We start from the raw sequence: 16,506 nt of genomic DNA on the forward strand, positions 1-16,506 counted from the left end.
CCTCTTTGTGACACAAGTAATTTTAATATACCAAAGAAAGAAAGATGGGCATTTATGATCCTCTGCATATCTATGAGTTGGCTGCCCAAGGCTGCTATTTTAAAATCGTGAGTTTAGTCTCTCAATCTATGATTTTATTACCATTTTGAATTTGGGTTCTGCTTTCTCAGTATAAACAGATGAAGGACAGCTTGTTTTTTGTCTTTTTTAAAAAGTTTCAATTTACAGATGGAATAATTGGGGCTGTTGTCATAGCTAAGTCCTTGTCTAATATGAAGCAGGCCTGGGATTCCATCCAGAGGACCACAAACAAACATACCTATGAAATAATTGGAGAGGGGGCCCTCAGGAAGGAGCATACTAGGCTTAATGTTAGATGGAAGGAAGAACTTTTTGATTCTTGAATGGGTTTTTTGGGAAAAATTGTGTATCAAAGCCTTCCTTTGCTCTAGAAATCTGGGTAGCTTTTCAAAAACAAGTGAAAAGTCTCAAATAAGAGTGAGAGCTTAAGTGCAGTGGAATGTATGAAGTGATCTCTCCCCAACTATTCTAGTCCAAGATTTCTTTGATCTGAGAATGAGGTGCAGCTTTGATAATGACTCTAATGGAACTCAAAAGTAGTATCTCATTGTCCCATGGATTTCAGCTATTTCGCCTTGATGGAGAGATGAGTGATTCACATTAGAACAGATGATTCACAAACTTCACAGAGTGAACTTTTTAGTTTCTGTCAAATCACAGAAACAAATGGCCCATGACAAAAAGGGAATGGGGGCACAGTTAGGTTCTGCTAATGCAGAAGTTTGGCTAATGGCCACTTCCATCTGTTTGTTTATGTGACCATTTATCCAAACTCTTCAAGTATCAATCCACCTACCTATCCATCTATCAGGTATTTTTGAGCAATGTCCAAGGGCTGCTATTGGAGAGTATAGAGATAAATAATGTTGGAGTCCAAAGCGGCAAATAAATAATATTCTTCCCTTACCTTATGGATTCCTGAACTGAGCAAGAGAGATGTTTCAGATCAAATGTGAACTTTATTACTGAGGAAGCTAATTGGAAAACTGAATTTCATTCTAAAACTTAGTGTACTTGCTGATACTCCCCTGGTAATAGATTTTTTGCTTTGTCATTGACATCAATGGGCAATAATAGTCCTCCCTCTTGACGGCGGAAGAATCTTACCCACAATGAAATACTAAATCAATTTTCACTCCTTTGTGTGCTCAGACTGGTCAGAGAGCAAAAAGATCTAGAAGGGGCTGAGTTGAGCATGTTTAGTTCCTTCTGTCAAATTCACAGTTTGGTGGGGGTAGAAAAAGAGGCAGACTATAAATGTTCCTTCCATTATTTCTCCTCTTGAGGAGTAAAGTAGAAATTACCTTCCTTCTGTGAGAACATAAGAAGTGGGAGGCAATTGTTCCAGGCAGAGTCTTGCCAGTGTGAATTAATATAGCAACAAGTAGTTTGGTATTTGGGGAATATAGGATTTGGCCTGGGAAGAGAGTGATGATGAAGCCCATGCATTAATATCATTATTAATTACACAAATGTGACATGTTTTTAAAGAAAATATTTATTGTAGGCTGAGTTATCTGTTAGTTGTTGTGAAAAAATACAAGGAAGCTATAGTACTGTATTTTTGCTCACTAGTAAACAGTCTAGTTGGAGATATAAACTTCCATACTTAAAAGATAGCAAACCTAGAGAAAAACTTTTGGCAAGTTCCATTGAGTCATATGTATTGTACTGGAGAATCTCACAGGTTAAAGGAGTTAGGAGATCAGGGAACCTTCTTGGGGGAGGTGAAGAATTGACTGGGCTTTGACAAGATGGATACCAGCAGGCAGGATTTTGGGGAAGGAAACTTAGAAACATAAGGTCACAAAGAACATGTGTGGACAATATGGGGAATGCTGAAGAAATCACCTTGATTGGGATGAATATATTGTGTAATGAGTGATAACTCTGAGAAGGTCATTTGAAGCTATATTTTGAAGAACTTATTGATTAGACTATGCAGCCATAAACTTACTCTTTGGAGAAGGAGGAAACTATGAAAATATTTTCTACTGCAGAATGTCAGGAAAAATTATTTAGAGAGATCACCCTGATAAAACCAGTGTGCAAGATAGATTGGAGGGAGATACATGGACTAGATATGAGGAAGTTAGGGCAGTGGCAAAGGGGAATTCAAAAACAGAAATGTTAATAAACATTTTCTTCTTTTACAGCTATCAATGGGAAGCTCTATGCCAACCTCAGGGGTCTTACAATGTACCAAGGAGAACGAGTGGCCTGGTACATGCTGGCCATGGGCCAAGATATTGACATACACACTGTCCACTTTCATGCAGAGAGCTTCCTCTATCAGGTGAGATGGAAAGAGGGTTGTGAGTCTCAGAGACAGTTACAAGTAGATTCTTGCTGTACAGGAGCTCTTCAGTTTAAAGCAATCCCATGATGTACATTAACAAACATATCAAAGTCAATCAGTAAGCTGAACATAAGAAGGAAAGAGGGGGAAGGAATGGCGCAGGAATTGAGTAAGGGCTAATTGGGTGATATGTGTAGGTGTGCCTCCACCATCTTGTACTCCATTAAGATGTATGACTACAATGCACCAATAAAAAAATCACACACACACACACACACACACACACACACACATACACACACACACGGAGTTCCTTGAATGCCACTGATTAAAAAGCAACAGCAAGGACTAGTTGGATGTGGTGGTGAATACCCGTAATCCCAGTACTTGGGAGGGTGAGAGAGGAAGATTGCAAGTTTGAGGCAAGACTCAGCAACTTAGAGAGACCCTTTTTCAAAATAAAAAATAATAATAATAAGGGTTTGGAATGTAGCTAAGAGGTAGAATGCTCCAGGGTTAAATTTCTAGTACCAATAAAAAAGAAGAGATAAGAAGTCCAGAAGTGCTGATAACAGAGAATAAGTTGAATTAATTTCTGAAAGAAATATATGGCTTTGTCTCAGGGGTCAAGGCTTAAGAAGACTGCTGGAAGATATGGAAATACTAGTTTTGAGCCCACTAAAGGAATCTGAACTGCCTTTTAATTTGGGACACTTTAAGAAAGAATAGGATGAGAGAGTCCTCTGTTGATTTAGTTTGTGTGGGTGGGTCCTAGGAAAGATGAATAAAATAGACTTTTAAAGTTGCTTTCTGGTCTAAGAATTTTGGAGTGCCATGACCCTGATGTGGACCACCATTGATATTTAGTTTTTCTAAGCTCTGAGATGGTTGCTATACTTTTGACGTCCTCTTTCCTACCTCAATCTTTATTGCAGAATGGTCAGAGCTACCGGGCAGATGTGGTGGACCTATTCCCAGGGACATTTGAGGTTGTGGAGATGGTGACCAGCAACCCTGGGACATGGCTGTTGCACTGTCACGTGACTGACCATGTGCATTCTGGCATGGAGACTCTCTTTACTGTCCTGTCCCCAAAAGGTAAAGTTTAATTCTGCAAGATGTGCCATCTTCTAAAATCGTGTGTAAGCTGGGCATGGTGGCACATGCTTGTAATCCCCGCACTTGGGAGGCTGAGTCAGGAGGATCACGCAGGTTTGAAGCCAGCTGAGGCTGGCTTAAGAGACCCTGTTTCCAAATAAAATATTAAATAGGTCTGGGAGTATAGCCCGGAGGTAGAAAGCCCCTGGGTTCCACCCCCAGTATCACAAAAATAAAACAAAATAAAATAAAATTGTGTGTAACCTGTAGGAACCAGCTTGTACCAAGAAACCTCTCACACTTTTTCTTCTGATTCCAGAAGAACCAGTTTAACATAAAGCATTTCTCCTTTAGGATACCCCTAACCATTACTTCTCATCCTCCATTTCCATATGAAACTCATAACTCTCTCAATTATTTTGATTTCTGTTGAACTCATCCTGGAACTGATTGGAAGACACTATGCCTAGTGTAGCTTTGCACCCTCTGAAAAAAGTTCATATATAAACTCATTCTTAGAGTGCAATAGAAGCACAGACTGCTTTAAGAAATATTTCTAATATGTCTTTTTTTGGTGGTGCTTGGGATTGAACCAAGGTCTGTGTACATGCTAAGCATGTGCTCTGCTGTTGAGCCACACCCCCAGATCCTAGAGAAGAAAGTTAACTCTTTTTTTGTGATACTGGTGATTGAATCCCAGGGCTTTCTACTTTAGAGCTGCAACCCCAGCCCTTTCTATTATTATTATTATTATTATTATTATTATTATTATTATTTATTAATTTTGAAACAGGGTCTTGCTAAGTTGCCAAAGCTGGCCTCAGGCTTATGATCCTCCTATCTCACTTTCCAAAGTACTGAGATTACAGGTGTGCATCGCCCTGCCTAGGCAGAAAAATAATTCAAATGGCCAACTTTTAGTGTATTTGCATTTTGAGGATTGTGAAAGGCAGTTCTTTCTTTCTTGTCAGTCAAAGGCAAGAAACAGATACTGACCTTCAATCACTGTGTATTCCAGACAGAGCTGCTATGAAAAATAGAAAAATATTTTTTTCTCAGCCAGATGTGATAGCATATATCTGTAATCCCAGTATTTAGAAGTCTGAGACAGGGGGAATCATAGGTTTGAGGCCACCCTCAGCATCTTAACAAGACCCTCAGCAATTTAGTAAGACTATTTAAAAATAAAAACATACCTAGAGGTAGTATGTCTCTGGTTCAGCCCTCAGTACCAAAAAATACTATCATTATATATGTTCTTGATACATTAAGATTGGAGACAGGTTATGTTTAGAAGTAATTCCAAGAACAGATTTTATAGTTTACTTTCTTTTTTTTTTTGGTGGTGGTACTGGGGTTCCTGGAAGCCCTTTTACCTCCGGGCTACACTCCCAGACCTATTTTTTATACTTTTTAATTTGGAAACAGGGTCTCTTAAGCCAATGAGGCTGGCTTTGAACCTGTGCGATCCTCCTGTCTCTGCCTCCCAAGTGCAGTGATTACAAGCGTGCACCACCATGCCCAGCTATAGTTTACTTTCACATTATAAACCAGTCAGATGTGAGCTAGGAATGGTGGCTCACACCTGCAATCCCAATACTTGGGAGGTTGAGACAGGTGGATTTCAGGTTCAAGACCAACCTCATCAACTTAGCAATCCTTAGCAACTTATGAGAACCTATTTCCAAATTAAAAATAAATAAAAGGGTTGGGTATGCAAGACCCTATTTCAAAATAACAAAAGTTCCGAGAATATAACTCTAAAGTAGAATACCTCTGAGTTCAATCCACAGACCCAAACAAATAAACCTGTTATTCTCTCATTGTTAGGCCTCTACTTGCTCAACTCTTCCCCTGTTATTATCCAGCACCAAAAAGAAACAACAACCCCCAAACAAACAAAAACCTCATATTGTCTGCATCATGTTTCTATTATAAGAAAAAAGAAGATAGAAAATATATGGAACAATGTATAGATTTGGGGAAGGGGCTTAACAGAGAGAGAATTTTTTTTGTAGTACTGGGGGTGGAACCCAGGGGCTTTCTACCTCCGGGCTATACACTCAGACTTATTTTTATACTTTATTTGGAAACAGGGTCTCACTAAGTTGCTGAGAGCCTCACTCAGTAGCTGAGGCTGGCTTCGAACCTGCGCGATCCTCCTGTCTCAGCCTCCCAAGTGCTGGGATTACAAGTGTGTGCCACCATGCCTGGCCCAGAGAAAGAATTTATATATTATGATCTCTGGTTCCTCTGTGATGAAGCATGTGAATTCATTTGCTGAGAGTGAAGGGAAGATAATCTGGTTAAAGATATAAGTGGACAAAAGTTAGTGAGACCCTCAGCAACTTAGCAACATCCTCTATCTATCATCTATCTATCTATCTATCTATCTATCTATCTATCTATCTATCATCTATCATCCATCATCTTTCTTTCTTTCCTTTGTTCTTTCTCTCCTTTTTCTTTGTTTTCTCTTTCTTCCTTCCTTTTTTTGGCACTAGGAATTAAACCCAGGGTATTTCACCTCTGAGATATACCCCCAGGTCTTCTTTGTTTTGAAATAGAGTCTTGCTAAATTGCTGAGGCTGGCCATTAACCTGTGATTCTTCTGTTTCAGACTCCCAATTACTGGGATTACAGGTGTGTAACACCACACCCGGCTGAGACCCTGTTTAAAAATAATAAAAAAAATATCTGGGAATGTAGCTCAGAGGTAGCATGCCCCTGATTTCAGTCCCCAGTATAAAAAAATAATGGGGAAATGTGGATAGAGAAAATGCCAAGAAACAAGTGAATACTGGCAGAGGGATCACTTATATTTTGGTCTTCTCAGCCTAAACTCTCGCCCGTATTTGTGTCACCACTCACATTGTAATCAACATACCAATATCAAGGTTGACTGCCAAGCAGTGATCTCATCATTTTCTTGCTCACTATATACCACAGGGAAATTCCCCCAACCAATTCCAGTCTCCCACGAGGAATCTGTAGTTTGGTAGAAAGAATAAGAAAACTAACTTGTTTTTTTTCTTCCAGAACACTTAAGCACTATCCCTACCCTCACAAGAGAGAATGGAAAAGGTAGGTAGAATGATACATTGACTGGGTAGAGAATGGTGTGTGTGTGTGTGTGTGTGTGTGTGTGTGTGTGTGTGTGTGTCCCATCTAGCGGATAATACTCACATGACTGAAAGATGAGTATCATGACACTACTGTCCTGAAATTTCTGGAAGATTTCGGAATCCAGGGAACCAAGATTTAGCTTCCCTCAACAAGTTTAGTCCCTCTGGCTCCCACTCCAAATTTCTAGAGCTGGAGAGAACAACCTCGTTCCCAGTTGGAAGTTTCTGTATTAGTCTCCTACCTAATGTGTGAAAGAAAAGAAAATTTTAAGTCCTGCTGAGTTAGGCATGAAAGAGTTGTAGTACAGACGTGGATTCCCATAGGGGCAATATGAGACTAGAACAAACACCAGACGGTTTTCAACAGCTATTTTTATTCTTGTCTCGTTCCCCTTCATCTGTAGAATAGCAAGCAGTCGAACCTTTAGAACCAGTCATTTCTGCCCTTCAAGAAAATAGAGATTCTTGTCCTATACAGCCTGGAGCCAAATAGTACTTTCATTCTTCACCCCATTTGTCCCTAGACTGGGAAATATAGAAAGTTATGTGAGTTAAAAGGGAAATCAGAGACCATAAGTTTACTCTGGAGGATTTTAGCTGTGCTTGGAGAATTTCTAATGATCTGCCTAAGTATCTCATGAACTGTTAGCCAGAGAACTAGGGTATGTCCTGGAGGGGTTGGAAGAGGTAAGATAAGGTTGAGTGGGTGGGAATGAATACATCTGTTTCAACTTGAGAAGCTTATGCACATACACACAAATACATACACGTTTTTATACATACATTTTTTGTTTTACTGAGGATTGAACCCAGTGGTATGTAACCACTGAGCTGTATCCCTAGCCTTTGTATTTATTTATATTTATTTTAATTTTGAGAGAGGGTCTCAATAATTAGTTCAATCTGGCCTCAATCTGTGACCCTTCTGCTTCAGCTTTCCAAAATCACTGGAATTACTGATACTGCACCTGGCTGCATATATATTTTAAGTATATTTAAATGTACATACACATATACATGCATATATATATATATATATATATATATATATATATATATATATCTTATAGGCCCTCACTTGTTAAAAAGATTCTATAATGGGGGTAAAAATCTCTTAAAACTGTTTAATAGACCCCAATAAATATCTACATGAGAAACTGAGAAATGGAGAGTGATTTGTCCAAGGTCACAGGAGGATTAAGTGGCAGAATATAAACTCAGAACTAGGATGTTTTCCAGCTTCTGTTTGAACTCATTACATTTCAACTTCTCTCAGTTCTGTTAGAACATTCATTCATCCAATTATACATTCATCAAACAGGTGTCAAGTACCAAGGATACAAAAACAAATAACACGTAGTTGTTACTTTCCAGTGACTAAAAATGGAATGAGACAGAGAAACAATAATTGCAATGCTGGATTCTATGCACAAAAAGGACAAGCAATAATAACAGCTAATATTTATTGTACTTGTTATCTACCAGGTGCCATGCTGAATATTTCCCAATTATTAACTCTCTTAAACATGACAGTATGCCTCTGTGTTAGGTTTGGTCATTATTCCCATTTTATAAAAGAGGAAGGTGAGCTTCAGATGGAGAGGGGGAGATTAGGTCACTTTGCCCAAGATCACACAGTAAGTAATTGTGGAGGTACAAAGAGTACAGACACATTGAGAACATGGTGGAAGGGATTGTTAATTGGCCAACTAAATTGAAGAAAACTTTACAGTCACATTTAACATTTAAGCTGGGACTGGGAAAATGAGCAGGGTTGGAGAGAGGAGTATGTTCAAGTAAAGGGTGTATAATGAAGGGTGTATCATGAGCAATGAAAAAATCCTGAAAGAAGATCACCCATTGTGGGGAATGAACAATGACTTGCTGTGGCTAAACAATAGCAGGTAACAGTAGAAAAGTATGTTGGAGCTTGATTGTGAGGGTTAGAATGTCTGGCTTAAGCTGGGTGAAGTGGTGTGCATCTGTAATCCCAGTACTTGAGAAGATGAGACAGAAAGATTGTTAAATTCAAGGCCAGCCTCAGCAATTTACTGAGACCCTTAGCAACTCAGTGAGACCCTGTTTCCAAATGAAAAGGTCTGGGGGTATAGTTTGGTGGTAGAATAACTGTGGGTTCAGTCCCTGGTGCCACAAAAATAAAAGCATGTCTGGCATAAGATTCTGAACTTTAGTTTGTAGCTCAGTTGTAATAATGTCAGCTCAAAAGACCTATGTACCATTAGTTTTAGAATGAACCACAATGGTGAGAGCCTGGGCAGCACAGTGACAGGCTACTGCATGTTCTAATGGTCAAAATGAGCATCGATAAGCTAGATGATTGAGTCAATCTTCTTTCTGGAATTTTTTTAATTGCTCCTAGTTCTACCCTCTGGAACTATGCAGACCAAATCTACTTCTCCCTCTCTCCTCCCATATCACAGGCTTTTAGATATTTGAGGAAATCCATTAAGGATTTCCCATTCTGAGTCTTAGCAATTTCTATGGGTGGACTGGGACCTAGGTGATTCTCAAGGAAATAAGATGTCAGCTGTGACATCTTATTTTTCAGATTCTCTGTAACCTGTGAATCTTTATCAGCTGATATTTTGAAGGATAGAGAAAAGTCTGGTGACCTATTTATGCACGGACTTGTTTCTTCAGGAGAGGACTATAAAAGTTGATATTTTGGAGTACTTTAAATCCCTGGCTACTCATTTTCTTCTTCCTCCATTTCAACAGCAATTCTAAGAAAAATTGAAGAAGGCAATGTGAGGATGCTTGGCATGGAGGTCCCCGTAAAGGATGTTGAGATTCTGGCTTCTGCTTTGATTGCCATGGGCATCATCCTCCTGCTTGTTGCTCTGGCTCTTGGTGGTGTGGTCTGGTACCAGCATCGGCAAAGAAAGCTACGGCGCAACAGGAGGTCCATCCTGGATGATAGCTTCAAGCTTCTGTCTCTGAAGCAGTAGCAGTTGGAGCCTGGAGATGACTTCAGAAAGTACATTTGGAATGTACTCCCTAACTCCCAGGAGACTGTGGACTAACTCTACTGTAAAAGGGGCATGGGTGGTGGAGAAGCAAAGGAGGAAATCAAAATTATCCGGGTATTTCTTCATTTATTTATTTACATGGAAATTATATGTTCTTACTTTTGGTTAGTCTCTTTGCTGTACTTGGGCACCTGCGAATAGGTAAATCCCTGAGTATCCTATGCCACAAATTTCAACAGCTAGATTACATCATGCTACAACTCTTGGAAGGTCTGGAAATTCTTAGAAATTGGTTGTTCTCACAAAGTGGATATCCAGAAAGAAAACATTAATTGGGTTTCTTTTGCTTTCTAAGACCTAGGCAAATTCACTTTGAACTGAGGCCAGGTGAGCCATGGCAGTAACCCACAAACAAACTAAGGATTAAAAACATAGGCATGAGGGGATTTAGGCGTAAGGTGGGGATTGAAAATTCAAATTATATTTTGATTCTCCTTGGCAGTGGACTATGTTAGAGAAACAGTTAGGTGGCTTGTTGCTGCCATGTATCCCTACAACCTTTGGAGCTAGAAGCCCCTTCTTAAGCCAGTACTTCCAGTTCTTACATTTGTGAAAGAACTGTTATTGAGAGGCCACCATGCTTTAGGCAGCAAATCTCATCCATTACAGTACTTGTTTGAACATAGAAAGATTGAATTTGGTGATTTTGATGGTCACTATGGTTTCTAGGAGGTGAGACTGCAATCGGGGAGGCATATAATGGATCTCTTTATTCTTTATGGATTCTACAGGTTTGTAATTTGGAAGCTGTCCCAGAGGAAGCCTCAAAGAGTGGTGGGTAACACCCTAGGGAAGGAGAAATCCCATGGGTGGTAACATTTTTCTGAATGCAAATAAAAGTTGTCAGAGGGGGATACTGAAGGCTGAAACCAGACTCAAGCTTATTCAGGGGTCAACGAGTGGTGAGCATATGTCTGCTAGGCCCCTTTTGAATGTGGAAATGTGAGTGGTTTATTTTCAGCTTTGGGAACCTCTTTATAAAATAAAATCATCCCCTCTGCTACCGTATAGCAATATTCCTTTGCCACCTGCAAGTTTGTACCTCTGTGAAATCTTTGAGAGCACAGATAAGATAGTAGTCACGGAGTAAGTTGCCCATCCCCACTGCAGTATCCATCATAATGTACTGCATGGCATATGGAGAACAGAAGAGGGATCAGGGAGGGTTGAGATGGTAACAGAAACATAATGCTGTACACACCACAAAACATTCTAGTTCTTGTTTGAATTTGACTTAACCTCAATTCCACACAGGTGCTATTCCAACATGATAATTTGGATTTAAAACATCCTTCCAAGTCTCATGGGTTGAAAGACTGTCTCCAAGTCAGCAAGGTTCAGAGGTGGGGCATGGCTGGAGGAGGCGGCCACTGGGGTGTGGTCTTAGGAACTATAAATGTCCAAGGCCTCCTCCTCTCTCTCTGCTTCTGGCCACTGCAATATGAGGGCCAAGTTCCTCTATATGTGTCCTGCAATGACTGTTTATGCCTCAGAACCAGCCCTATGGAATGTAACCTTTGAAACCAGGAGCCCCAATAAACCTTTCCTCCTCTAAGTTGTTCTTGTCAAGTATTTTGGTCAGAGTGGCAGGAAAGCTGACTAAAGCGCCCATTTTGCATTTGTGCAAACAAAGGCTCATGGAGATTCATGATTTTATCTAAGACCCCACAGCTAGGAGTCAAGTAGGATTCAAGTATTCCTCTATTTGATGCCAAAAATTTGTTCCACCCTTCTTTGCCATGGAAACTGCCACTAATATCCATTCTTGTTACCCATACTGATTCTATGCTTCCTGTCTATCCAGCATCTTGTGTGTCTAGTTAGCAAGTCCTTGGAAAAGTGATAGAAACCCACGAGGCTGGTGTTCAGTTGCCATACTTGGAAGACTGAAGAGGGGAACACAGGCCAGAAACTATAATTTATCATGTTTTACCATGGTCAGTTGCTTACTGGAAATTTTACCAGAAATTATAGAAACATGGTGGAGATAGAGGAATGTTTGAATTGGTAGCTATTCAAGTGTTAATACAGTATTTAAACCATTGCAGAATCAATGTGTTTAGCAGCAGTGGAACCTTTCTGGCTTTTAATATGAAGATTAATGAAAATTATGTGCACTCTGGAGACACCAGTCAATTCATAACTATCATTTACATGCAACGGGGAGGTCTTTAGCTTGGTTGCAGTTATGAATCTGGAGAGAAAAGGAGTCGTAGATTGAATGAAATGCATTTTTTGAGCATATAATTCTATTTCAGATCAAGAAATGGAAGCTCAGAGCTTGTATATTTCATAAAGGAATGTATTTTTGTGCTGGGTTTGCTCCAAGTGTGAATGTAAGGAGATACTTTTTACATTCAAGTGGCACTTTTATCCATTCAATTGCTCAAGCTGGAAATTCTCAGCATTGACTCACTAGTGAGCCTTGTTTGTTTTATCTCCAAAACATCTTTAATTTATTTATTCATTCTATCTCCATTGCCACCACTCCAGTTTAAAACAGAACCATCTGTTACCTGGACTACCATAGCTGTCTCCTGCTTATTTTTCTCATATTATCTCTAGCCCTTTATGATTGATTTCACATAAAAAAGTGATATTTCAAAAATATAAATTAGGCTTCTAGTTTGGATGAGATGTCATAGATTTATCTCTCTCTGGAGATAAGTAGATCCTGAAAATAATAGGAGAAGTTATAAAAGTACTTAAAAAGGCTGAAAGAGAAAGGATACCAGAACTGAAAGAGTAACATGGCAATTTAGCATCATGTAAACCTCCACTCAGAAACAGCCAAGTCATAGCATACTTAAATTGTAAAAACTAGACAGAGCAGTCTTGAAAACAGCCAAAGAAAAACAATGTCTTACCTACAGAGGAACATCAATTTGAATGATGGTATCTGTCTGAAGCCCTGGAAGTCAGAATGAAGTGGCAGGACACTTTTCAAGTGATGAAAGAAAGGACTAAGAATCACAAATTCCATATCGAGTGAAACTATACATCAGAAATGAAAGAGAAAGATATTCATACACTAAGATATTCTAAGAGAATTTGTTGCTATAAACCTACCCAGAAAAAATGGCTTAAAAACTTATTCAAACAAAAAGTACATGGTAAAGGAAAGAATCTTGGAACAGGAGAAAGGAAGGAAGTGGGAAAAAAGTGAGGGTAAATGAGGCTATAAGAAGATCTAAATAATACTACCAATCAATAGGCTCTAAATCACATAAGAATAGCAGAAAATATGTTTTCAAACAACCATTGATCATTCATCAAGATAGACAATATCTTGGACTTTAAAGAAAATACCAGCAAATTTTAAAAACTGAGATGATACAATATGTGTTCTCTAACCACAATGGAATGAAACTAGAAATCAATAACAGAAAGACAACAAAAAAATCTTTTTTTTTTTTTTTTTGGTACTGGAGATTTAGCCCAGGGGCATTCTACCTCCAAGCTCCAGCTCCAGCCCCATTTTTAAAATTCTTTATTTTGAAACAGGGTCTCACTAAGTTGCAAAGGGCCTCATTAAGTAGCTGATGCTAGCCGTGAACCTGCAGTCTTCCTGTCTCAGCCTCTCATGTACTGGGATTACAAGTTTGTGCCACTGTGCTCAACAAGAAAATCTTTTAAAACGCAGAAGTTTTAAAAACACATTTTAAAATAATTTATAGATAAAAAATTAAGTCTTGGGGAGTTTTAAAACAATACATAAAACTGAATTGAAAATGAAAATACAAGATATCAAAATTTGTAGAATGAATTTGTAGCAGTGCTAAGGGGAATTTTTTTGATACTTAAAATTGAATCCAGGGACATTCCACCCCTGAGCTCTACCCCCAGACCAATTTTATTTTATTTTATTTTGAGACAAGATCTTGCAAAGTTGTTGAGGACCTCCTAAATTACTGAGGCTCGACCGATTGTTTTCAAAGGGTCCAAAAACATATACTGAAAAAAAGATACCCTTTTTAACAAATGTTTTTGGCAAAATTGGTTTTTTGTATGTAGAAAAATGGAAATAAATCCTACCTTTTCTCCCTGCACAAGATTCAACTCAAGATGGATCAAAGACCTGGAAATTAGACTACAGACTTTGCAGTTAGTTATCTGTAGAGGGCAGATAACCAACACTCCAACATAAACGCATGGGTAAAACGCTTCCTCAGTAAGACCCCAAAGGCACAAGACAATAAAATGAGGATTAATTCATGGGATTGTATTAAACTAAAGAGCTTCTGTGCGGTGAAGGAATTTAGCAAGAACCTTAAGAGAGAGCCGCCAGAATGGGAAAAGATCTTTACCAACTATTCCTCCAATAGGGGAATAATATCTAGAACATAAAAGAAACTCAAGAAACTCACCACACACACACACACACACACACACACACACACACACCAATCAAAAAATGGACACATAAATTAGACACTTATGATAAATCTATGGAAAAATGTTTACTATCATTAGCAATCAGAGAGATGCAAATAAAAACTATCCAGAGATTTCATCTAACCCCAATTAGAGTTAAAAAACACAAAATAATAAATGCTGGCGAGGATGTGGAGAAGTAGGAACTCTGATATATTGTTGGTGGGATTGCAAATTAGTGCAGCCACTTTGGAAAATAGTGTGGAGGATCCTCAGAAGAATGAGAATGAACCTACCATTAGAACCATCTATACTGCTCCTGGGTATCTCTACCCAAAATAATTAAAATCAAACTACCATAGTAATGCATGCGTTATCTATGTTTATAGCAGCCCAATTCACAATTGCCAAACTATGGAACCAGCTGAGGTATCTATCAACAGATGAATGGATTACAAAATTATGGGTTATATATACAATGGAATTCTACTCAGCCATAAAATTATGTAATTTGTAGGGAAATTGATGGAATTGAAGATTATGCTAAGTGAGATTAATCATTTACAAAAAGTAAAAGGTTAGATATTTTCCCTTATGTGTGGAAGTTAAGGAGAAATTGGGACACAGGAGGGACTCCAGACAAAGGAGGAGAAATCTTAGTGAAGGAGGGGACCTATGTGAAGGAGGCAGGAGAGGGGAAGAAGACTTGAAGATGAAGAAAGAGACATTTCAATGGCCATGATGTTCTAACACAAACTTAATCAATGACAATCACAATCTCCTGCATGGGACGGTAGAGTGCAGGGAGTCAGGTGGGAATCTGGGGAGGACTTGATTGCTTTGTGCATGTATGTCTCCATCACCCTGAATTTCATCCTGATATATTTTATGATTACAATGCACCAATAAAATGTTCATAAAAATAAAAAAGTAATTACTAAGGCTGTCCTCGAACCTGTAACCCTACTGTGTCAGCCTCCCAAATGCTGGAATTACAGGTATATGCCACCACACACAGCTCCAGGGTGGGATTTAAATTGAGAAATGACACTGGGCGTGGTGGTGGCGCACGTTTGTAATCCCCGCGCTTGGGAGGCTGAGACAGGAGGATCGCACAGGTTTGAAGCCAGCCTCAGCTACTTAGTGAGGCTCTCAGCAACTTTCTGAGACCCTGTTTCCAAATAAAGTATAAAATAGGTTTGGGCATATAGCCAGAGGTAGAAAAGCCCCTGGGTTCCACCCCCAGTACCCACACACACAAAAACAAAACAAAACAAAACAAAACAAAAAACAACAACAACAAAAAACCAAGAAAACAAATTGAGGAATGACACTTGAGTGCTCTTTCTCCTACAACATACTGGTCCTAATAAATGTTGAATATAAATGCATTGCTTGGTAGTAAATCAATACTTAGAGTGAAATTTATAGCAATGAATGGATATATTATAAAAGAATATTTAATATTAATAATCTAATCCTCTACTCTAGAAAACTAAGAAACTAAATCTAAGCAAATGGAAATATAAAAAATCAGAAATCAATGAAATTGAAAGCAGGAAATAACAGAAAAGTCAACAAAAGCAAAAGAATGTTTTTAAATAAAATGATCAATATCCAGGCTAAAAAAAAAGAATATACTAAATACTGATATCAGAAATGAAAATGAGGATATCATTGAAGATCCTGAGGGGATGATAGGGATAATAAATTAATATTATGAATAAATATTCCCATAAGCTGAATGTGATGATGCATACCTGTAATACCAGTACTTGTGAGGCTGAGAGATGATCTAGACTGGCAACATAGCAAGACTCTGTTTCAAAATAATAAATAGGATTTGAGGGGTAGTTCAGAGGCATAAGGCCCCTGAGTTCAATCCCCATTCCCTGAAAAAAAAATCCCCAAACTAAAAACACTATGACAGGTAACTTTGAGGACTTCTGGAAGATGGTTACTGAGAAATGCAGCATTTACAAGCCCTGCTAAAACTCGATCTCTATTGCCACAAAATCAGCGCATTTCATAGCCAGAAAATGCCATCAGCAGAGAAATAAAAAATGTAAAAACAAGGGAAAGAGAAAAAAAAAGAATAGAAGAACACCAGAGACAAGAAATCAAGCCTGTAATGCAGCAGCGGGTCCGAGCTGGCGACATCTTCCCTCACAGCACCAGGATTCAGAGAGAAAAAGTTAACAAGGAGCTGAAGTGAGCAGCTGCGGATCATTCGGGTGTAATTCAGCAGTTCTTTCAGTGCAATGAACGTCTAAAACTTCCAGTGGTCAAGCTCATCACGCCTTCCAGGGACTCAGAACAGAGCTCAAAACCAGAAAAGAAATACGCCAGCCTCACAGCCGAGGGCGTGGCAGTGGTGCCATATTGCCAGCAGTGACAGAGAGTTCACCGCGCCCTCGACAGCTCGAGATCTGTGGGCACAATAACCGTGAGTGAAATTGTGGCCCCTAAAGGAGAAATC

The 16,506-nt window shown here is 38.9% G+C and overlaps 1 protein-coding gene across 1 annotated transcript in view; it reads left to right on the forward strand.

The window, feature by feature from the left end:
- Nucleotides 1-9,572, forward strand: part of HEPH (hephaestin) — a gene marked incomplete at both ends in the record, with an annotated part of 94,869 nt that extends 85,297 nt beyond the window's left edge. Inside the window, 4 exons of the mRNA XM_080719215.1 lie at nucleotides 2,238-2,377; nucleotides 3,316-3,478; nucleotides 6,518-6,562; nucleotides 9,343-9,572. Coding sequence (XP_080575341.1) covers nucleotides 2,238-2,377; nucleotides 3,316-3,478; nucleotides 6,518-6,562; nucleotides 9,343-9,572 — 578 coding nt within the window. The remainder of the gene's footprint in view (nucleotides 1-2,237; nucleotides 2,378-3,315; nucleotides 3,479-6,517; nucleotides 6,563-9,342) is intronic.
- Between the last annotated feature and the right edge of the window lie 6,934 nt (nucleotides 9,573-16,506).

This window comes from Muscardinus avellanarius (assembly GCF_963383645.1).
Source record: "Muscardinus avellanarius genome assembly, chromosome: X".
NCBI lineage: Eukaryota > Metazoa > Chordata > Mammalia > Rodentia > Gliridae > Muscardinus > Muscardinus avellanarius.